At 37.9% G+C, this 23,467-nt stretch overlaps 1 protein-coding gene across 2 annotated transcripts in view; it reads left to right on the forward strand.

The window, feature by feature from the left end:
• LOC117435455 (probable ubiquitin carboxyl-terminal hydrolase MINDY-4) overlaps nucleotides 1–23,212 on the forward strand; it is a 56,817-nt gene extending 33,605 nt beyond the window's left edge. For both annotated transcript variants that reach the window (XM_034058610.3, XM_059017963.1), the window contains 11 exons: nucleotides 635–751; nucleotides 4,871–4,959; nucleotides 7,744–7,845; nucleotides 8,705–8,768; nucleotides 9,049–9,114; nucleotides 9,375–9,442; nucleotides 14,900–14,963; nucleotides 16,550–16,711; nucleotides 18,246–18,426; nucleotides 19,033–19,105; nucleotides 21,144–23,212. In XM_034058610.3, coding sequence (XP_033914501.2) covers nucleotides 635–751; nucleotides 4,871–4,959; nucleotides 7,744–7,845; nucleotides 8,705–8,768; nucleotides 9,049–9,114; nucleotides 9,375–9,442; nucleotides 14,900–14,963; nucleotides 16,550–16,711; nucleotides 18,246–18,426; nucleotides 19,033–19,105; nucleotides 21,144–21,192 — 1,035 coding nt within the window. In that variant the 3' untranslated portion in view covers nucleotides 21,193–23,212. The remainder of the gene's footprint in view (nucleotides 1–634; nucleotides 752–4,870; nucleotides 4,960–7,743; nucleotides 7,846–8,704; nucleotides 8,769–9,048; nucleotides 9,115–9,374; nucleotides 9,443–14,899; nucleotides 14,964–16,549; nucleotides 16,712–18,245; nucleotides 18,427–19,032; nucleotides 19,106–21,143) is intronic.
• Nucleotides 23,213–23,467: the final 255 nt, after the last annotated feature.

Raw genomic sequence — 23,467 nt, forward strand, 5'->3', positions numbered from 1 at the left:
AAAGTGCAGTGCGTTTAGCAAAGGCAAGACATGACAGAACTGGATTGCGATTCTTGGTATGTACCAGATCCACTAAATGTCATGAGAAAAGCCTTAAAATCAGACTTAATGTGCATCAAGCTTGAGCCTTAACAGGTTTATTTTAAAAAGAGCCTTATTGCTGACTAAGGTTATCTGATAACCTTTAAAAGCACTTCCCTGAAAAATTAATGTACAGCTATGGCCAAAAGTTTTACATTACCTAGAATATAAGGAAAAACCATGTGGATATAATTTAGATATTTTATTTAACATCATTGTATTCAAAGAAAGTACATAATTATATAGCAAAAGTCACCCAGAAGCCATAATAGTAGTACAATATTTCATGTTAGATTTCAAAATGTCACATTTTTCAATTTTTGTCAATTTTTCGTTAAGTACCGGTATATGGAAAACTACAAAGCAGTATGTAATTAAGTATGTTAACATAACATTATTCAGCAGTTCATTTGACTCTATGAAGTTAATTCTATTATGTGGCCCGCAATTAACTGAGCAGCCAAAATGATGTATTATCTCTAAGAATAAGTGATTTGAGTGTAATTTTGGTAATCATGTTAATTATCCTTCCATTTTTTGTTTTTGTTTTTAGGACCTCAAAAACATTCTCTTTGGCTCAAGTTTCGCCTGCTTTAATGATGAGTGGAAGATTCAGAGTTTCTCCTTTAATGATTTACCAGATTTAAGATATGGCATTGTGCAGAAGAAGGTAATATAAAGTATTCGGTTTCTTGTTCTCTTACACTACGTTACAAATTATAACTTGTTAACACTCTAACTGGGATTACTAGTAGTTCTATTTCAGCTTCTAGGCCACACAACATGTTAGCAGTCTCCTCCAAAGTTGAATTTAAGCACATTGCTAGGATTTTTATTTTATTGTTGTTCAATTTTTAAACAAAATGTTCCTTTTGACTTCTGTCTAGTTTTTATTTCTCAGGGTATTGATGTTATGAGTATATACTATTTAAGTCTGACTCACCAGGAGGAGTTTGATGCATATGAAATAACAAAGAAGTAAGTGATGGAGTGCACCATGCACATATATCATACCTGCTACAATACAGGGGGAAATGGTAACATAACCTGCTTCATGTCAGTTTGTGCATTTAGCAAGTAGACATCATCACACATTCCAGCAATTAATGCTCATTGACAGTATTCTGTTATCATTTTCTCTTCTGTTATAGAGGTCATGCCCTTTTTTTATCTTATGTTTATTATTTATTTAATCTCACTGTCTTTCTCCTTTGCCGCTGAAGAATACTTTTCCACGAAAAGAGTCCTAGCAAGTGCACTGTACCCTCAAACAGTTGAACTGACTCATTGATAAGGAGCAAAATCTATTATGGGGAGACCACAGACTTTATAGCAGTGTTGGTCCTTCATGTCAAGAATAACGTGCATTGGCAAAGTTTTGTGGGGAAACCTGTCCCAAACTGCACTAACAAGTCCTTCAACATTCGGCACTAAATTTACAAATGCAAAATGTATTTGAAAACAAAAACATCAAAAAGAACTCCAGCAGCAGCAGTTTTTATGACTATTGCCATGTAACTCAATATGAATTAACCTTTCAAAATATAATAGATTTAGATAACTGGTGACGGTGATATAGTGACAACACAAAGCAACACAATACCATTCCTAATATCTCTGATTTCCTTGAATCCATTAAAATCATTTATACTGCTTTGAAAATGTAAAGTCTGGAGAACAAAAAAAGGAAATCATGTAGCAATGCTTACAATGACAAACAATCTTCCGACTCTAATTCATTAGGCAACAACACTGCTAGCTGACATGTTCTATTGTATGTGACAGTTTGATGTTTGAAATTAACATTGTTTTCTAAAATCTAAATCTTACACTATAGCTTCAAATCAGCCCCCCCCCCCCCCAAAAAAAAAAATCCTTATTATTATTATTATTATTATTATTATTATTATTATTATTATTATTATTATTATTATTATTTATTTTATTTTTTAGCAGACACCCTTATCCAGGGCAACTTACAATTGTTACAAGATATCACATTATTTTTACATACAATTACCCATTTACACAGCTGGGTTTTTACTGGAGCAATCTAGGTAAAATACCTTGCTCAAGGTTACAGCAGCAGTGTCCCCCACCTGGGATTGAACCCACGACCCTCCGTTTTACATGTTCTTCAAAAAATTGTGACAGCATTCTGCACCGGCTGCCCCCCTTTAAAGCAGGTACCCCATTTAGACTTCATATTTGATCATTTGCCAAGTAACATTATTTGGGAGTAATGGCTTCTAATGATACCATGTGGTGGCAGGCAAAGCTTTCTCACTGCCAGAGCTCTTCGAATGCTGGAATCTGGGGATCCACAAAGACATGTAGCTGGTCAGTTCGGTGTGTCCCCTACTGTTGTTTCTAGATTATGGACATGTTATCAAATCACAAGTGTGTACGCTAGATGTCTTGGACAAGGTCGTGATAAGTAAACCACACCACACAATGACTGATAGCTATACAATATGGCAGTAAGGACACTAATCCACTGTAGATGGGCTCAATGTCCATTTCAGGACACCTACTGCAGACCTGAGAACACGATTGCATGAGTCTGGTAGAGCTCCTCAATTAACCACACAGCACCAAAGACTGCCTTGATCACCAGAACTGGCAACTCCAACACTGGCACCTGTTTTGTTTGCTGATGAATCAAGATTTCATCTGTCCACAAATGATCCACAAGTTCGAGTATGGAGAGCCCTGGGAAAAGGATTTGCTCAGTTTTGGAGTCACTTATGATTTAGGGAGGCATTTGCATTGGAGGTCACACAAATCTTGACAGTAGAAAGACCATTTGCAGGTGCAATTGACCCAGAGTTGGTTTTGATGCAAGGTAATGCCTGTTGTAATCTTGCCAGGCTTGTCATAGATTTCCTTGGTTACCCATGGTCCAGAGAGACTGCTAATTGAAATAATGGAAACTACTTTGTTTCCAAGTAGAACACATGCTTGGATGTAGAGCTTTGCTTGCTCAGTATGCATCAATCTTTAGTGTGATATTTGTGCAAAAAATAGGATTCAATCATGTTGTGTCACCTGGGGTGTGAAAGGTTCTTAAAATGGCCTTGAAGCAAACAGTCATTCCAGGCAGATCCTCCTTTGTAGTTTGTGATTAAGCTTTTCCATTATGCTATCTGATACTTAATTTGTATTCATTATAAATGTTGCTGTGCCGTTATAGTAAAGCTGAATGAACTGTATTCGCAAAGTATGTTTATCTGTTAGAAGCTCTTAAAACCTGTGGTTATTTGAAGTTGTGTATTCATAAAGCACGTTTATCTCTACACGGGTAGGTTTCAGTACACATGTATGCAGAGCTATAGTAAGAATAATATGTTTTTTTTTACTTTACTGCTAATTTAAATAATTATTTCTAATTTACTATTATATAAATTACATTTTTTTTGTGTGCAACTAATAGTATACTATGTTAAGTTACTGCTTGGTACATTAATAATCGGGAGGATGGAGAGTGGAGGGAAGGCATGACCAGTTGGCATTTAAAGGAGGAGTGGAGAGGGCAAGAGGGGGTGTAGGGAGACACAAGGGATTGGAGGTAGGAGGGGGCAGTGTGGTGAAGAGCGCGGTAGGCAAGAACAAGGGTCTTGAATGCGAACAGAGATAGGTAGCGAGTGGAGGGTGAGAAGCAGATGAGAATAGCGAGGTTGGGAGCAGCAGAATTTTGAATGAGTTGAAATCAGTTGAGAGCCATTGCAGGGAGACCAACAAGGAGAGAGTTACAGTATTCCAGTCTGGAGAGTACAAGAGCTTGGACCAGGAGTTGGGTATAATAGTCGTGAGAAAAGGAAGGATTTGGTAGATGTTGCTGAGAAAGAAGCAATGAGGGTGTACAGTGAGAAGAGGAGGGGTCCCAGGACAGATCCTTGAGGTACACCTTTAAAGAGGGCAAGGGGGTAGAGATAGGGCCACTTCAGGAAACCTGGAAGGAACGGTTAGAAAGATAGGAGGAAAACCAGGCAAGAGCAGTGCCTGAGATCCCCAGGTCATAGAGAGAAGAGAGGAGAATAGCATGATCAGCACTCTCAAAGGCAGAGGAGATGTTAAGGAGAATTAGAATGGAAGAGAGAGAGGCAGCCCGAGGAGAAAGTCAGTTACAGAAAGGAGGGCAGTTTCTGTGGAATGTTGAGGACGGAACCCAGATTGAAGAGGGTCAAGCAGGGAGTGCTCGGTGAGTAAGGATGCCAGGTGGCAGTGGATAGCTCGCTTGAGACTTTTTGAGAGGAGCGAGAAGAGAGAGACAAGGTGATAGTTCTGGGCAGAGGTAGGCTTAAGTGAAAGTTTCTTAAGAATGGAGGTGGCTTGAGCAGTTTTGAAGGCTGAGGGAAAGGAGCCAGAGAACATAGAGGTGTTAATGAGGGAGGAGATAAAAGGAAGAAGAGCTGGGGCAATGGATTGGAAGAAGAATATAAATGCAATACATACAACTTAAATCTATATTAAAAAATAATAAGAAAGCAAGCACAATGTACTTTAACATACACAAATGCATATTCTCCTTATCCACAAGCTTTAGTTCAGTAAGATAAAATATTAAAATTAGGGCAGAGCTGGTGGCTGGGGTGGTGCACTGTGCTGTATTAGTTCTCACTGCCAAATATTTTGTTTAAATATGTAACATGAAAAAAATATGGAAGTGGATCCTTCCTTTGTAATTGCTAAACTGTGTAAAATAATAAATCAAACTTTATTCACAGTTGCAGAACTTCACTTTTTTTTTCTTGTGGATCTAAGTAACATGAATGAATTGATTTTCCAGGGTGGCCCTTGTGGAGTACTGGCTTCTGTCCAAGCCTGTGTGTTGCAAAAACTCCTTTTTGAAGAGACTAGCAGCAGCAATGGATCTATGTAAGTGCATACTTTACAACCAAAACATTGCTGAATCTTCTCACACCCTCGTCTGGACACACCAGATATTGATGCAATGAATGCATCTATGCCCTGTCAATTATCAATTTATTTATTCTTTCATTCTATGCATATTGGAGATTGGGTAATTGGTTGATTCTTGATTGAGAAGTAATTAGAGACAGTGTGTGGAGAGGTGATTGGCTGTATACAAATACAAGCAATGTTAGGTGTGTGGCATTTTGTGCATTAGTAAGGAGGAGTGTAAAATCCACTATTTTAGTGGCATTGAAGCAGGAAGAAAATGTTAAACAACAAAAAAAAAACAATAAGTGGGGTGTTAATGTTTTTCACTTTTTTGTAAAGCAATCTTTTTTGTTACACCCTTAGGAAATGACAATTCTCCAAGCTGCAACTTTATTAATGAGATTCAAGTTGTTTCCATTTAAACAGCAGATTTGTTTACTCACTGAGACTGAGCAAGCTGTCTGCCAAGAAGTGTCACTTTTTTCTCTTTTTTTTTTTCTTTAAATGCAGGCACCCTTGTTTCCTTCCTCCAATGTTAAGATTGTTTCAGCAAAATACTACACATTTGCGAAAGCTTATTCGCTAAATTTAGATTTGTTTACCCCCCTTCCATGCCATTGTTCGAGCACTTTGTTTACTGTTTGTGGCTCTGACCTTTTAACTCAGCTCTCACCAGTATTTTACTTTCACTTCTTTAAGAGACAGTACGCCACAGATTTTTGTAGTGAATACTAACAATATATATATATATATACAGTGCCTTGCGAAAGTATTCGGCCCCCTTGAACTTTGCGACCTTTTGCCACATTTCAGGCTTCAAACATAAAGATATGAAACTGTAATTTTTTGTGAAGAATCAACAACAAGTGGGACACAATCATGAAGTGGAACGAAATTTATTGGATATTTCAAACTTTTTTAACAAATAAAAAACTGAAAAATTGGGCGTGCAAAATTATTCAGCCCCTTTACTTTCAGTGCAGCAAACTCTCTCCAGAAGTTCAGTGAGGATCTCTGAATGATCCAATGTTGACCTAAATGACTAATGATGATAAATAGAATCCACCTGTGTGTAATCAAGTCTCCGTATAAATGCACCTGCACTGTGATAGTCTCAGAGGTCCGTTTAAAGCGCAGAGAGCATCATGAAGAACAAGGAACACACCAGGCAGGTCCGAGATACTGTTGTGGAGAAGTTTAAAGCCGGATTTGGATACAAAAAGATTTCCCAAGCTTTAAACATCCCAAGGAGCACTGTGCAAGCGATAATATTGAAATGGAAGGAGTATCAGACCACTGCAAATCTACCAAGACCTGGCCGTCCCTCTAAACTTTCAGCTCATACAAGGAGAAGACTGATCAGAGATGCAGCCAAGAGGCCCATGATCACTCTGGATGAACTGCAGAGATCTACAGCTGAGGTGGGAGACTCTGTCCATAGGACAACAATCAGTCGTATACTGCACAAATCTGGCCTTTATGGAAGAGTGGCAAGAAGAAAGCCATTTCTTAAAGATATCCATAAAAAGTGTCGTTTACAGTTTGCCACAAGCCACCTGGGAGACACACCAAACATGTGGAAGAAGGTGCTCTGGTCAGATGAAACCAAAATCGAACTTTTTGGCAACAATGCAAAACGTTATGTTTGGCGTAAAAGCAACACAGCTCATCACCCTGAACACACCATCCCCACTGTCAAACATGGTGGTGGCAGCATCATGGTTTGGGCCTGCTTTTCTTCAGCAGGGACAGGGAAGATGGTTAAAATTGATGGGAAGATGGATGGAGTCAAATACAGGACCATTCTGGAAGAAAACCTGATGGAGTCTGCAAAAGACCTGAGACTGGGACGGAGATTTGTCTTCCAACAAGACAATGATCCAAAACATAAAGCAAAATCTACAATGGAATGGTTCACAAATAAACATATCCAGGTGTTAGAATGGCCAAGTCAAAGTCCAGACCTGAATCCAATCGAGAATCTGTGGAAAGAACTGAAAACTGCTGTTCACAAATGCTCTCCATCCAACCTCACTGAGCTCGAGCTGTTTTGCAAGGAGGAATGGGCAAAAATTTCAGTCTCTCGATGTGCAAAACTGATAGAGACATACCCCAAGCGACTTACAGCTGTAATCGCAGCAAAAGGTGGCGCTACAAAGTATTAACTTAAGGGGGCTGAATTATTTTGCACGCCCAATTTTTCAGTTTTTTATTTGTTAAAAAAGTTTGAAATATCCAATAAATTTCGTTCCACTTCATGATTGTGTCCCACTTGTTGTTGATTCTTCACAAAAAATTACAGTTTCATATCTTTATGTTTGAAGCCTGAAATGTGGCAAAAGGTCGCAAAGTTCAAGGGGGCCGAATACTTTCGCAAGGCACTGTATATATATATATATATATATATATATATATATATACACACATACATATATATATACACACATACATATATATATACACACATGCATATATATATATATATATATATATGTGTGTGTGTGTGTGGGGGGGACAGCTTCTGTAGCTGATGCATGCATAAAGATTATTCTATCTGAAATAATGAAAAAGTGAGGGGGACATGTGCCCATGTAAACCATTATGCTGTGGCATAAAACATTAACACAATTTTAGAGATTTTTAAACTTTTATTTGCAAAACAATTTTTGAATACTGATAAACATTTTTTTCCTACTTCTCTGCATTTTAATTGTATCAGAATATATCAAGCTTTTTAATTTTTTTGTGTTTTTAAAGACGACTGCAGCCTTCAAAGTCTAATAGAAGCAAAAAACTTGCAGTGGCACTAGCCAACATTGTATGGCGTGCAGGAGACAGAAAAAAGGCTGTTGTTGCACTGTAAGTTAATGTTTGTTACACCTTTTCAGTTTTTTTTAATGGGAAAACATGTGATTCTATAGCAGTATTAGGAAGACACAACATATTGATTGATTGATTGATAAATATGTATTTTATGTAGCACCTTTCATGGTGGACCACTATCACAAAGCGCTTTACAAGATACTGAGGAACAATACCTAATACATTAAATACAGTGAAATACAGGGCATAGTACATTAAATACAAATAGTAAAAAAACAATGCAAATACATTAAATACAGGCATAATACTTTAAATACAAGGCTAGGATGTGAATTCTAAACATTGTGGATGCATGTGTCAAGCAGAATCATACAAATAAGATGGAGTGAAAAACCTGAAATAGCAATTTATACAACAGCTAATAACAGATATCAGGCTTGAAGAGCATTGTAAGCAAGAGAGAACAAGTGAGTCTTGAGAGTTGATTTGAAGCATGCGACTGTGGGAGCTACACGCACTAAAGCTGGGAGAGAGTTCCAGAGAGTCGGGTCCATGAAGCTAAAAGAGCGCTCCCTGAGTGTGGTGCACTTTTGCTTGGGTATAACAAGCAAGCCAGAGTCAGAGGACCTCAGCTTGCGTGCAGAGACATAGCGGGTCAGCAGGTTGGAGAGATTCTCTGGACCTGTGTGATGGAGGGCCTTGTAGGCAAGTAGGAGAATTTTGAAAGTAATCCTGAAACTGTATTTTTTGATAGAGTATACATAAATAAATACATAAGCATTACTCAAATTCCATTAAATTCTGAGTTATAAACAAACGTGATATTGTAACTGATTCTCTACAAGTTGTTTTTGGTTTTCTAATGCATAGTGTGTGATTTTTTTTTTTTTTTAAGATCCTCTGGAAGAAAACAATTTATTCCAGCAGGAAGATATAAATCAGATGGAATTCTTGAAACGGTGTGGATTTTATTTAATTTTTATTATTATTAAAATCAGACTTCAGAATTGAAACTTTGAATGTAAACTGCAGCAACACTAGGAATTCCACTGTGATGAGTGAAAGGATTTTTACTTTTGGTATGCCAATAAATTGTACAACACCTATGAATTATATATTCTTTTGCATGTCATAGACAGGGTAGTTTGTATCATTAATCAGTTCACTTTGTATTTTATATATTGTACCGATTTTATTTAAACCAATAACTGTTTTTGTCTTTATTTTTTATTTTTTAAGATAATACTTAACACAGTGAGTACTCAAGAAGACTTAACATTGTTTTTGGAGCAGAATATTCACCAGGTATGCAGTTAGTATTGTGCATTTTGAAAAACATTATACACGTAATAACAAGGGCTCAATGTCATGAGCTCTGGGTCGCGTGGGACATCTAAAATTCACCTGGGAAATGATATGGTCATTTGTATCCCACAGTATTTGTGATAAACTAAAATTAGTCCCAAAATTTAAAAATCTTTAGTTAACAGTTATGGAAATATAAAAATTGCACCCTGCTAATTTCAGGAAACTAAGACATTTTACTTTTTACTTCTTTCTTTCAGTTTGAGTTGGGCCCCTACGGGTGTATTTTACTCACTCTGTCTGCTATTCTGTCAAGAACTACAGACCTGTAAGTACAAGTTCATGAGTGTTTGAATTCCAGGTAAACAGAAGAAAGTTATGTGAAGCGCCCAAGATTATTGACTATTATGTTATGTGAAGCGCCCAAGATTATTTACTGTGATGTTGTGTGAAGCGCCCAAGATATATTGACTATGATGTTTAAATTTGGAGGCGAACATAATGTGATACCATAGGTAAGCCCCACGGCCTATCTTGAGTTGCCTTGTGTAGATCAAAATCAATAATTTGAATTTCATGAAGGGACAACTGGCTTTTACATAAGTATGCATTTTGTGAATAACTACTGTACTTGCCTCATAAGAACATTAGATAAGCTATATATGACCATTCAGCCCTCAGTGCTTGCCCTGCTCCTAGTACAGTGACTAATTGATCCCAGAATTGCATCTAGTCATCTTCAGCAGATACAACATGGCTTGGAAACCAATTTCATTCACTCATTGTCCACTCAAGTACATAAAAATAGATGATTCTGTTAAGAAAATACAATGCATTACATTACATATATGTGTTTATGTTAATAATAAATTAGGCTACGTATACTTTTACTGTCTGTTAAAGTAAGGCAATGTCGTGGAAGATCTACTCACACGTAATTTACACACACACAGACGCACGTGCATATCTGTATGTACTGTTAATTATTCTCCAGACAACAGCGTTTAAATGTTGAAAAATCCACCGCACGACTTTCCAAATTTGAGCCATGCTGCTTCTCACATCCTCAGTGTCTTGCCTGGCTCAGCTGATGTGGAGAGAATATTTTCTACATTCGGCTACATCCAAGACTGCAGGAGAACGAGCCTCGAAAAAGACACTTTAAAAAAACTGCTTTGGAATTTACACTGAAGCCCCTTATATCATGCATCTAGCAGGCTTTCATAAGGCTGGTAAATCTATTTAAATATATCATTGTAATGGATGTAGATTTTGTAGATCTTGTTTCACCGAGATTTTATTTTTTATAATAAACTGCGATAAATTCCCAGGAAATTAAGAAAAATAAAAACCAAAAACGAAAGGCCTCAACAGTACTGTACTGTATATGGAACTAGGTTGTGTAAGCCTGGAAAATAGAAGATTATTTAATCTTCTATTCAATTATTTATGTGACCTGATCAAAACACAGGATCTCATGTATGCATTCCAATGAACTCTACATACTACCCAGTTAAAAACCTAAATGAGGCAGCATGTCTTGTGTACCAGGCACCTTATCACTGGAACACCAGATGTCAGAGCTGCCATTTAAATAACAGTATACACATAATACAAAAGCAGCAATTTTAAGGTTACATTAAAACCCTCTAGGATAAGAAAGACGTTTTATGAAAGATCTAGAGTTATGACGTTCTTAACAGCTAAACCATGAGAAATGACCAGATTTTTGTATGGCCACGGTTGTGCGTAGGACCATTGATATACAGGATATAATCTAAGGAATCCAGTAGCCTCAAAAATTCTGTCAAGGTTAAAACTTCAAAAGATGAATAACCTTCAACAATTTCCTGTTTGATTCCAAGTTCACTGTGGAAAACAGTAGCAAGTGAACCTCCCCAGCCAGTATGTAGTGTTGCATTTGATGCTTCTGTAAAGTACTCTGTTTAGTGCTTTCAGGCAGTGTGCTTTCTTATTGCCACATGTGTTGGCAGAGTGTCAAGGAACTAAAAAGAATGCAGGAGTAAGCCGCACCTTTTTCCTGGGCGTTTGGCAAGATGCATTTCCCTGCATTGTTTGCATGGAATTGTTTTTAACATTGTCACAGGAGTATTTTTCATATTTGTTAGACAATTACAGATAAAGAGTGTACCAAAACTGACACTTTCCCAGGATCAACAATTTATAGCCGCACCATGTACAGCATCCTAGATCGTCACAACATGGCTTACTTATATGCCAAAGGAAAGGGAAACACTACTTTTATCACCTGTTTATACATTGGTAATTGTTTCTTTTAAGCTGGGATTTCAATTAGCAACCTTCTCTGGTTCACCCGTTTCCAATTGTAGGGTAGTGGCTCCAGCCAACTTAAAATAATAGAGAGGCAAAAACGACTATGACTATATACAGGACAAACTTTTTGGCAAATATTGGGTATTTCCACATCCAAAGGCAGGATTACAGGGAGGTACACTTTTTACAACATAAATGTGTTCAAGGGGTAAAGATGCAGTCTGAAATGAACTACTCATTCCTGTATTATTAATATTTTCTTTTAAACTGCATGTTCGTGTAATTCTAATGAAGATGTAAGCCTTGTCGTATGATAAATAAAAAATGGCTCAATGCATACTTTAGATTAATATTTTATAAAACACACTAGAATCACTACTGACAGTGAAAGTCATATGAAGAAACAGTACTACCGGTGTCCCAAAGAAGTGATGTAGATCAGTGAAGGTGGCTCTCTGAACAGGGAGGGTATAGTTAACACTACAAAAATATTTGTACATCAGTGTAAAGGACAAATATTATTATGTCTTTCATTTTTTATTAAGTAAACAACACAAAACAGTCACTAGATTTTTCTTTTTATAAATAATGTATTTTGCAATCCCTTCCTCCCCTTACGCAATGAACTCAACAACAAATATGATGTGTCATATTATTAGGTCTATCAGAATCATCTTCTATCAGAATCTGTTCATAATCTTCATACTTTGACTGCTCGCCATTTGGTTAGTATTCGTTTTGGTGGTAAAGTAAAAACAAAATGTTGCTCAATTTCCCAATTAAAAAAAAAAAAAGTTATATTGCAAAAGCACACAGCCCCATACAATCAGTGAGAAGTGGATGTTATTACCTGTCTGGACATCATTGAGGATAATGTTAGGTAAGGAGGAGGTTTGCAGCTGACTGAATTGCTTTGCACTCCAAATTGATTCTGAACAACAGTATTTAGCATTTTTATCGGCACTGTAACTTTGCTGTGTTAATACTCCTGCATTTGATTGATACAGTTAGCATGTTTTATTTGTGTGGTTGAACTTCAACTTAAAATTTAAGGCAATTAGGGGCTCCCGAGTGGCGCATCCAGTAAAAGCACTCGCTAGAGTGCAGGATGCACTCTATAGCCTGGACGTCGCCGGTTCGAGTCCAGGCTATTCCACAGCCGACCGTGGACTCCCAGGGGGCGGCACTCAATTGGCCGAGCGTCGTCCAGGGGGAGGGAGGGTTAGGTCGGCCAGGGTGTCCTCAGCTCACCGTGCACCAGCGACCCCTGTAGTCTGGCTGGGCGCCTGCGGGCTTGCTTGTAAGCTGCCCAGAGCTGCGTTGTCCTCCGAAGCTGTAGCTCTGAGGCGGCTGCACGGTGAGTCTGCAGAGTGTAAAGAAGCGGGCGGCTGACAGCACACGCTTCGGAGGACAGCGTGTGTTCATCTTCGCCCCTCCCGAGTCAGCGCAGGGGTGGTAGCGGTGAGCTGAGCCTAAAAATAATTGGGCATTTCAAATTGGGGAGAAAATAATAAAAACTAATTGGCAACGACTACATTTAAAAAAAAAAAAAAAAAAAATTAAGGCAATTGTATTATGTCAGGTCTGCATCCAACAGCAGTGAAACAGTTTGTGCAACTATAGAGATGTGATGTAAAAGTGATTTTTATTAGAGCTTCATTTATTAATTGTTCCCTTTCAAGTACGAAATGTAACCATTACCTAATGGGTGTTTACCACCTAAAGACCCCGAAACCTGAATATTCTATACCAAAGCTGCTCAGCCGAGCCTGTGACACAGTCATGCCCGCCATTTTTCCTTTCCTGATAGGGGATCCTGTTATCATATAAGTACTTGTTGCTTATGACTGTATCATTTTAGCTAATTATTGTGTTTTACATATTTTCTGCAATATTTTATTATGCTGTAATAGTTTTTTTAATTAATTACCCGTATATTGTGCACTACAGCCTGTTGTTTGTTACGTCCCGCAGCGGCCTTGTGCCCTGCGTGAAGTCAGTGGCTTGAGTCGCTCCTTCCCAAGGATCAAGCAACATAAGTCTCCTCGCAGGCTGTTTAGCTCCGGATTGAGTTAAATAAAAATTCTCATTTTAAGTTACGAGACATTTATTTTCTGAACTGTAATTGTGTTATTACTGTTGTCGTATACTGGGCTCAGCAGCTCAGATACGCGCTTCGGATTGAAATTGCTCGCAATCTCATTCCATAGTATATCGCTGAAGTTTTGGTTACTGCTTTGCATCACCATTACGAAGGCTGTTAGTACCTTAACAAACAGGCTTCCCCCAGTCTTGTGTGGGTACTGACTGTGTAGCTTGTACAGGTGGGCAGCCCTGTACAGTGCTACCTGCAGTAACTGCAAACCAGTGGACCCGTAGCATACTGGTACCGAAGTCATCGACCTGCTGAGTTCCCAACCCAGAACCATCCTGAGCCAGGACAGAGGTTACCGCACTGGTACGGCACCGATATGGCACCGGTATGGCACCAGTACCGTACCGTACTGACCCGGTGCTACAGTCACCGAACCGGAACTGAACTGACACGGTACCGTACCGACCCTGACCCAGTGCCGTACCCTACCGACCCGATGCTTACATCCCCAGTCCGGTACCAGGCCAGTCTTGTTTGGGTCTTGATCCACCCCGTTGCTGTCTATAAGCAGACTGAGGCAACACCTGTACATTGTTTACTGTACACTACATTGCTACATGCATCATGCCTGGGTTTTATTTCTGCGACACATTCAAGGTCATTCTGCTTCTTGAAGACAAGCATAGCAAATGCTCTTCCTGCCTGGGGCCAGAGCATGCCAAGGAGGCACTTTCTGTGAGTTTTGAGCGTCTTTCTCCAAGCGCACGCTGGAGAAACGTCTCTCCCATGGCTGTACAGTGCTTTGCGTCCCTTGCACCTGCACAGTGCTCTTCCCTATAATCCTCTGTTAAAGAGGTGGCTGTGTCCTCCCCCCATGGCTCTGTGTCAAGGGAGAGTGGACGGCGCACCCGGGAAAGTAGCCCACGGAGAAAGCCGTGCTCACAGTCTTGTCCCCCGAGGAAGAAGAGTCACCGGTCCAAGCAAGCGGCGGACTCGGAGCAAATGGAGAATCTATGGGTAGCAGTTTTCCACCAAGGAACTGTCCTCATAGAGTTCCTGCGGGAACATTCAGCATCACCTGTCCAGCCTGTCCCTTTAGGGTCCCAGGGGGCTATGAGTGCAGATTGGCAGCAGGAAGTAGTTCACATGTTTTAGTACCTGTGAATCTTATTTTGCAGAGTGTCTCATAAGGCAAGTCCGAACGCCAAAGCTAGTCAAAAAGATGTACTACCGTTCATGGAAATATCTATTATGTCTGTAATAAAATACTGTTCTTTAATCACAAGAATTTTCTTGACTTTAACATAATGTTTTATGTTTTCTTTAGCTTGACTAATTTATTGTAAGACACTGTATACCAACTTGTAAAAGTTTTGCATGGGACCTTCTTTGCAGGGTCATAAAAGATTTTGATGTGCCTACAAATTCACTCATTGGGGCTCATGGATACTGCACACAGGTTGGTATGGTCATATTCACCTTGAAGAAACTAAACTTAATAATAATACAAAATTCTAAAACAGTGTAAACCACTTAATACAATCACTGGTGCAAAGCATCAACCAAATACTATAATGACAATGTTGAATTCACTGTTGAATTCAATCAACCACTTCATGTTATGCATCAGTGGTTTAATTGTGTTGAAACATGGATGACAATGGACCCTTTTCACAATACTTGAAGCAATGTTTTTTTTTTTTTTTTTAATTAACATTTTTTATAGCTGACAAAGATTAAAGCCTGTTCCTAAACTCATTATTTTTTCAAAGCACAATTTAACCATAGACCCCGTTCACACTATTGGGCTGGCCCAGGGCCGCTGCATATTTAGGTCTGCAGCCCCACTCACTTTTGAGGTTTAAGGCGCCTTTGCGCGTTCACATATGTGACAGAAAAGCAGGCCTAAAATGTGGCAAATTGCTTGTTTTTTTATGGAATGATAGCCTGCACTCAGAGTGGTAGCGCTACTGGGATATATGGTATATATTTAAAAAAGAACGATATATATTATTAACTATTTTGACTTAACATTATGGCGCATCAACAATCTTAATATTTGTGGATGAGAACAGTATTTTATGTGTGTGTAAAAGCAAGCAGCTAAAAGAAATTTTAATGTAGACGCACACTTCTGTAGCTATGTATATCGTTGCATGCAAAATAAACAATGGTGGCTGAATATGCCAACTTGCCAGCATTATTGAGATCCACATTCCTGCAGTTTTTATATTGATCGCTTAGTTACTAAATAACAGGAAGCAAAGATAATTGTGACAAATGAAGCTTAATTATGAATGCACTGCAGCTCGTATATTATGTGAAAGAAACAACCTGAACGTTAACCCACTAGATTTTTTAAAATGTACTACTTATATAATTAAAGTTGTATGATGTAGAAATAATTACCATTCAATATTGATCCACTGCCTTCTTGCCTAGCACAGCATTCACCTTTCTATTTACCTTTCACAAGTATGGGAGTACTGAGCTATATAATCAAATTGGTCATGTGATATGAAAAGGTGACCCTAAGTCTTCTTTGCATTCATATATATGTAAAGGCCAGCCCTGGTCTTGCAATTGCAGGCCCTGGGCCACATCAAAACGATGGCCTAAATCTAGCCCGGCCCTGGGCTGCCTTTTCTTTTTTTGGAGAGTTCACATATGAGAAAAGGCTGCCCTGGGCCACCTTCAATCACAAGTGTGAATGGGGTCTAAGTGAATGTTTCTGCTATCTTCAACGGTCCTTAAAAAATCATTAATTAAAACCATCTGTATTTGAAGTACAAGAACAAAAAAAGTAAATATATACAAAAGAAAAATCTCTATATACAGTTTCATTAAACGGATATGTTTATCCTGATTGACCTTGTATGTTGAAAAAATAAATAAACTGCTTGTGAGGAAATGTCCTATTTTAGCTGACTGTTAACCAGATTAGAAAAAAAACAAAACACATGACTAGAAATCAAACATAGGTTTACCCTGTTTGCTTTCACATATATATATATATATCTTTTTTTTTTTTTTTTTAATTAACAGGAACTTGTAAACCTTCTGCTTACTGGGAAAGCGGTGTCAAATGTGTTTAATGATGTAATAGAATTAGATTCTGGGAATGGAAATAGCACTGTCTTAAATGGAATTACAGGAAGAAGTGATATTGGATTACTTTCACTGTTTGAACATTATAATCTATGCAAGGTATGTATACATCTGTATATTGTCTGATTACATGTAGATTATGTAGATGTAATATTAAGGGGGGAGGGAGGGGGGGTTGAGCTCCCCTTAACAAGAACCATCACTAAATAGAATAAAATGCAGTAGTTTTGTGAACAGGTACAGATCTTTAAAATACGTCTTTCAACTTTTTGTGATTTTTTGAAACTTGAATAAATCTGGGTTTTTTTTTTGTTTTTTTTTTTGTAAAGTTAGTATGTACGTTTAATATCCCAGGTTATAATCAGCTGAAAATTGATTTGGTACTATGTGCTGTGCATGGCTAATGCTCTGAAGCAAATGCTTTTCTTTTACAAACCATAGAGTTTATCATCATTAAAAGAAAATAAACTCAAACTTACAATGTTGTTCTTTCAGTGTTTATCATTCTTTTAGGTGTTGGAACGGTCCTTGTTTGTATTACATTTTGTCGGACTGAAACGAATATGTAAGGCAGAAATTTGATTTATGGCCTTTTGCAGCGTGACCTTCCAAGAACTCTTCCATTTCGACAAAAATCCAGCTGCAAATAAAATCAGCATTGAATAGTGTAGTCATGTGATTCTGAAGCTGTTGATTAGTTGGTTATGACCAAAAAGGCAACAAAGATATTTTTTTCTTGAGCATTTATTTTTTAAGTGTTTGGAGCCAGAAATTAAAAGATTTTGCAAATGTATGCAACTTTTTTTTGCAACTCTGCTTGCATTGTGAATATCTTGCATATATTCATAAGTCTGTGAAATTCAAAAGAGTTGCAGGGAAATTGCTAATATTGCAAGGCTGTGGAAATAAATACATTTAAATTCATCTAAACAGGAAATTAGTCGCAACTCAAAGTATGCTCTCAACTGACACAATGTAAGACAAAGGCTCAAAGTGTTCTAAAGGAACATCATTGAAGAGATTATAATAACAGCTGACAACTGTCTTAGAAAGTGAAGACAAATAGTTTTGAAAGGGAAAAATAAGATAACAGTGAGAAAAATAAGATTTGGCAAACAATGGCAGATAAAGTAAATGTTGTGTCAAATGTTCCACAGGATATATATATATATACACAGTGCTCCCTCGCTATAACGCGGGTCTCGGGAGACACACAAAAAGAGCGTTAACAGGGGAGGGGGTGGGGGCGTCACGGGACACAACATCACACATCTGACTAAAATACAAAATAAAATAACTCCCTCTCTATAATGCACATATAGTGAAGCAAACATGTAACTTTATGTGAATTAATCATGCATAAGGTACCATGTAATCAACGCTATATTTTTTACAACAACAACAAAAAAAGGTAACATTCCCACTTGTGTATTATTTTAATTAGCAGTTTTTAAACTATAAATAGCCTGGCTAAATGGTGGTCGTTCAGTTCAGTTCAGTTTGAAGTGACAGACAAGCAAACCAAGTGCGAGAAGGAGAGTGGGTCGGGAGAGGGGAAGAGGGAATGTGCTCGCCCCAGGTTCGGCGAGGAGATATAATGTGTATTGGGATTCCTTTATCTGATTGTCCTTAGGTTGGCTCATATCTGAAGACTCCCAAGTACCCAATCTGGGTGATCTGCAGTGAAAGCCACTTCAGTGTGCTCTTCTGTGTGCGAAAGGAATTAATGAATGACTGGAGGATGGAGAGACGGTTTGACCTGTATTACTATGATGGACTAGCTAATCAGCAGGAGGAAATTCGACTGACTGTTGGTGTGTATATAGCATCTGTTAACTTGTTACAGTTGGGACGCCTTTGTAAACGTGGCTTCTTAATAGGTACTCTTCTGGTTACATAAATGATAATGAATTAATTAAACTTGTATTTATTATTTTAAATATTTCCATAATTAATTTCCTTCATTATTTGTTTTGTAAATACTGTTTAGGATATCTACATACATATCTACGTATTACGTCAGTGTTTAGATCTTTTTTCAGATGTGAACCTTTTCTTGTCCTATTTAAAATGTCCAAAATGAATTGTACTTGTCAAGACATACTATATACAGTATACAGGATGATATATATCCAGTGGAATATAGTTCAACATTGCCAGTGATTTGCAATAATACAGAGTCCTGAACCTTTAAACATTCCAAAATGATAGGTCACACCATTGCAGTTGCTTGTCTTACATTTACAAATAAACCTATATCATACTGCATTGCAAAGTGAGTGCAACATTTTGCCCCATTTTCTGTAAAAACAATAATATAAAAAAGCAGGAAACAACTTAATTGCAAACAGAAGGTTTAGGTTATAGGTATAGTGGTTTAATATGTTTGGATTTTTTTTTTTATTTTTATTTTTTTTAAGATACTTCACAATGCTGCGTTCCTGATGCAGAAAATGACCTAATTCCTCCTATTGAACACTGTATTAGGACCAAGTAAGTACATTCAGTCAACAGGCTAATATAGGATAAATAATTAGAAACTCCTTAATATGGAGCATACACATTGTGCTAATTAATCTCATTAATGATTGATGTGTTAAACAAATGCACAACCTGACCTGTTCTTTATAAAAGTTTTACTATGTTGCAAATCTGTTCCAGTTGCAGTGGCAGGCTTTAACCCTTTGCGGTCCATTGTCGGACTGGGTCCGACATTGCAATTATTCCTCCCAGGTCCTTTGTTGGACTGGGTCCGACATCATTATAGCAACGCAATAAACGGGTGTCTAGTCGTTTTTTCTCCGGAAAAAGCCGAGAAAACCATTCAATTGCCGAGTGGGAGCGACAGGAGCCAAGACAAGTTGAAAAAAAATAAATAAATAAAGGCGTATCTCATGAATAGTCATACATGGTATCAGGTATCAGGGTATAAAGGGTTAATAAAGGTCTGAAGAGCTCATTGTTTTTCAGGTGCTTTGTGTCTATACAAATTACTGTGTTGTATTAAAATGACTATATGGCCCACTTTGATAAAATGTATAGTAGATTTCAACACATTTACCTTGAAGACTTAGGAGGCAGTGGAAGGATTCTCTTTTTTGGGGGGGGGGCATATTTGCAGATGGGTAATAATTTATGAAAAATGTTTCTGAAAGTAAAATTTAACTATACTTCAAACTTCCAATGAACTCAAAATCTCCCTTGTGACAGGATGTTAAAGGGTGTGCATTTAAACAAAATAAAATCAAAACACTGCTCACAGAGCAAAATAAACAGGGTAAACAAAACAAGTTACAAACACAAAACAAAACTGATGTCAGGCTGGGCCTTCCCCTTCACTGATCCATATAGCCATAAAACAAACAACACAGTTTTCACTAACCGACTCGTTCCCAACTCTCTCTAATGGAGCTTCTAGCTCCCGTTTCATATCACGTGACTGTTCCCAATTAGCACCAATTATCTAATTTGGGAACAGCCACATTCTCATTTATTTGGCAGGGATAGGGATATTTTCTTTTCCAAAGGCTAGAATAACCATTTCATTCTTTTAGTGATGTGTATTTCCATACATATCTCCAATGCACCGTTAAAAGCATAACATTTTTTTAAGAGTTGCGAATTATGTTTTCTATTTTCGCCCGTCCCCACTTTCGTTATGCCCAATCGTTGTGTTTTACTGAACTGTAGAATCTCAGGACAGATCGTGCCAATTTTAATATTATATTGTGGTTTATTGTGAAGGCTGGCATTATTACTTTGAGGCGAATATCCCGGAAATGCTAGATGAATTGTAACATACCACTGATATGGTTGATTGACACAGGAGTAAAATGACACAAGACTAAATATCACCGGTGTCGGTAAAAAAATCCGAAACCACCTGTTTATGTGGTGATTTTTACTTCAGTGTGAATCAGGCTTTAGATTGCACATAATTACTGGTACACCTGGTGGTCCCTGCTGGAAACACTGGTACTTGAGATGAAAAGGTTGAGAACTACTGGTTTAAAGGCAGTAGCCTGTGAAAAAAATCACTATATTAATCTTTGACTTCAATGTCTCATCGCACGTCGGTTTGAACAGTACGTGCACACGCGCTGTCCAATCAAAGGAGTCGAAGGGTGAATCTGGTGTAAGGGTGGAAATGCAAGTAAATTGTATCTTCTTTTGTCAGTGAAATCTTCTTTCAGCATGAAAGTTACAGTTACGCTCCACAAAATGCCAGCCAATCAAATGTTAACAGAAGCTGGGAAGAGGCAGTCGCCCTAGCAACCAGTAGCAGCACGCAGTCAAGCAGTCAGGGTTAGTTAAAACATTTGCAGAGTCGAAAGAAAATCTGGTGACTGGGATTTAGTGAAAATATGTACATCCAGATGTTTCTCATATGTATATAAGGAGCAATGGCAGTGGATGTATGTTCCTGACGTACTTTTTTTTAAATCAAATCTTAAATCAAAAGAAGATGTCTTGCTGTTTTTATTTGCATTCCTTTGACAAATTAATGATTATTTTATTTTTTTTCTTTTAGATGGAAAGGTGCCATGGTTAATTGGAATGGTGCGGAGCCATTGCTTTGATCTGCTTGTGCACCCCAAACAACTCTTTGTAGTACAGTGAAGTTACAATTTGCATAAGATACTAAAGGTACAGCATGTGTAGATGAAATGTATTTTTGTGGAAGTTAAACCACTATACTTGTCAGTCATATTGTCAGTGGTGTTGGACATGAATTATTTGGCATTGATGTATAAGGGTAAATATGTAAGTAGAAAAAAAAATGATAAGCAAGATGTGGAAGTTGTGAAAGATATAGCCGAGAAATATATATATTGTGTGTGTGTGTGTGTGTATATATATATATATATATATATATATATATATATATATATATATATATATATATTCATAAGTGAGGCCTTAACACTGGAAATCACTGTATTAACTGAATATGATATGAAAGGTCTTCTCAAAAATAAAAATTGTAACAGTTGTATTTGTCTACTTTTTCAGTATTTATTTTATTTAACATTCTTTAGCTAAGACAAAGCCCTAATGAAATGGATTCATCAGGTTTCCATGGGTGTCTTGGATGCCTGTTGTTCAGTGGGGTTTGTTTTTAGTACCTTTTTGATGGACCACTAGGCTATGTCCACACTACATAACCAATCTCGAGAACCGTAATCAAATGTTCAAGTTAATCTAGCTCAAAGCGGCCACACTGAAGTACCGTTTCATGTTCAGTCTGGCTTAATGTGTACAAACACTATTAAAGTAGTTTGGTTTCAAGGGGGCTTTCGAGTGGCGCATCCAGTAAAAGCGTAGAGTGCAGGATGCGCCCTATAGTCTGGACATCGTCGGTTCGAGTCCAGGCTATTTCTTTGCCGACCGAGGACGGGAACTCCCAGGGGGCGGCGCACAATCGGCTGAGCGCCGCGCAGTGGGAGGGAGGACTAGGTCGGCCAGGGTGTTCTCGGCTCACCGTGCACCAGCGACTCCTGTAGTCTGGCCAGGCGCCTGTGGGCTTGCCTGTAAGCTGCCCAGAACTAGAGTGCCCTCTCTAGAGTGCCTTGATTTCAGCATCTGATCATGTTGCTCTATGATCTACCATTTTACAGCACAAGCCGCAAAAATGATATACCGTGAAGCTGTATTGATAGTCATTCTAAACTCCTTCAGGCGCCTGCATTTGCAGCGTCCAAGTGCCAAACATATCAGACAGCATTTTGGGATATTAAAGGAAGCACAGAAAATGTTGTTCGGTATTACACCGTCCAAACTTATGACAAACCACAGTATCTGATGCAATCTAATTTAGAACCAGACTCGAGACTACCTCCCGAGGCGGTCTGAGTCTGGTTCTCGAGTACGGTATGAAACGCTCTGTATTTAGCACTTTTAAGCTGGTTTAAAACCAACTAACACAGTTTAAATGCATAGTGTGGACGGGGCCTAGGTGTCTGATAATTTAATCACCGTATTTGGTCCAGTAAAAAGGTTTCAAGTTACTATATTGGCTATATTGAAGGTGTTAACTTGTGGTTTGGTTCTTTCATGATCTCTTATACATGTACCTTGCATCTTCTTATTCAACTTTGGCTCAAGATTTTTACAGAAATATTTGCAAGAATGGTTCATGTATGGTGAAAATCAGCTTGTTTTTTTTGTTTTCTCAACAAAAGAAACCCAAAAAAGCATACATTTGAGTCAGTGATTCGAAATTACACATTTCTTTTTGTTACTCCTGCTAAAATAATGGAAAACGATGGTATACCTTAAAAATGCTTGCCATTTGTGTAATGAAAGGGTCACAATCATCAGGATATACCATTAATGGTGGGGGAGAACACCACCACCTTCTTCTTCTTATACATAATAATATTGTTGATAGTTGTTGTTGTAGTCCAGTAAGTTCCTTTCACGGCAAGTTTACCGTGTCATCGTAGTTGAAAGTAAGTTGATTGTTCTTTTTATTAAACTTATTCCTTTCAAACAGTATCAGAAAATGTATATTGAAAAACATATTTCCCCATCATTGAAAAAGTGAGGGGGACATGTTCCCCGTGTAAATTATATCTATGTATCTAATAAACTTGATTTTGCATATTTGTTTTTTATTTCTTTCGCCTTTTAGAGCGGTAGAGGTTTACATTCAAATGGTTCTTAACTCTGTGTTCCTTTTTTAGTATTTAGTGTGTTCTTATGTTTCATGGGTGCTGTTTTTCATGTTCTGTATATGATTTGTATGTAGAGTTCCATTCAAGCACCACTGAGCACCCTGAATACTGAAGTATTATTCGAAGTATCGAAATAGAATGGTTGGTTGACCAGTTTCGTTCTGGTGCTGGAGATGAA

The sequence above is a fragment of the Acipenser ruthenus genome, chromosome 3 (genome assembly GCF_902713425.1).
Source record: "Acipenser ruthenus chromosome 3, fAciRut3.2 maternal haplotype, whole genome shotgun sequence".
Classification (NCBI taxonomy): domain Eukaryota; kingdom Metazoa; phylum Chordata; class Actinopteri; order Acipenseriformes; family Acipenseridae; genus Acipenser; species Acipenser ruthenus.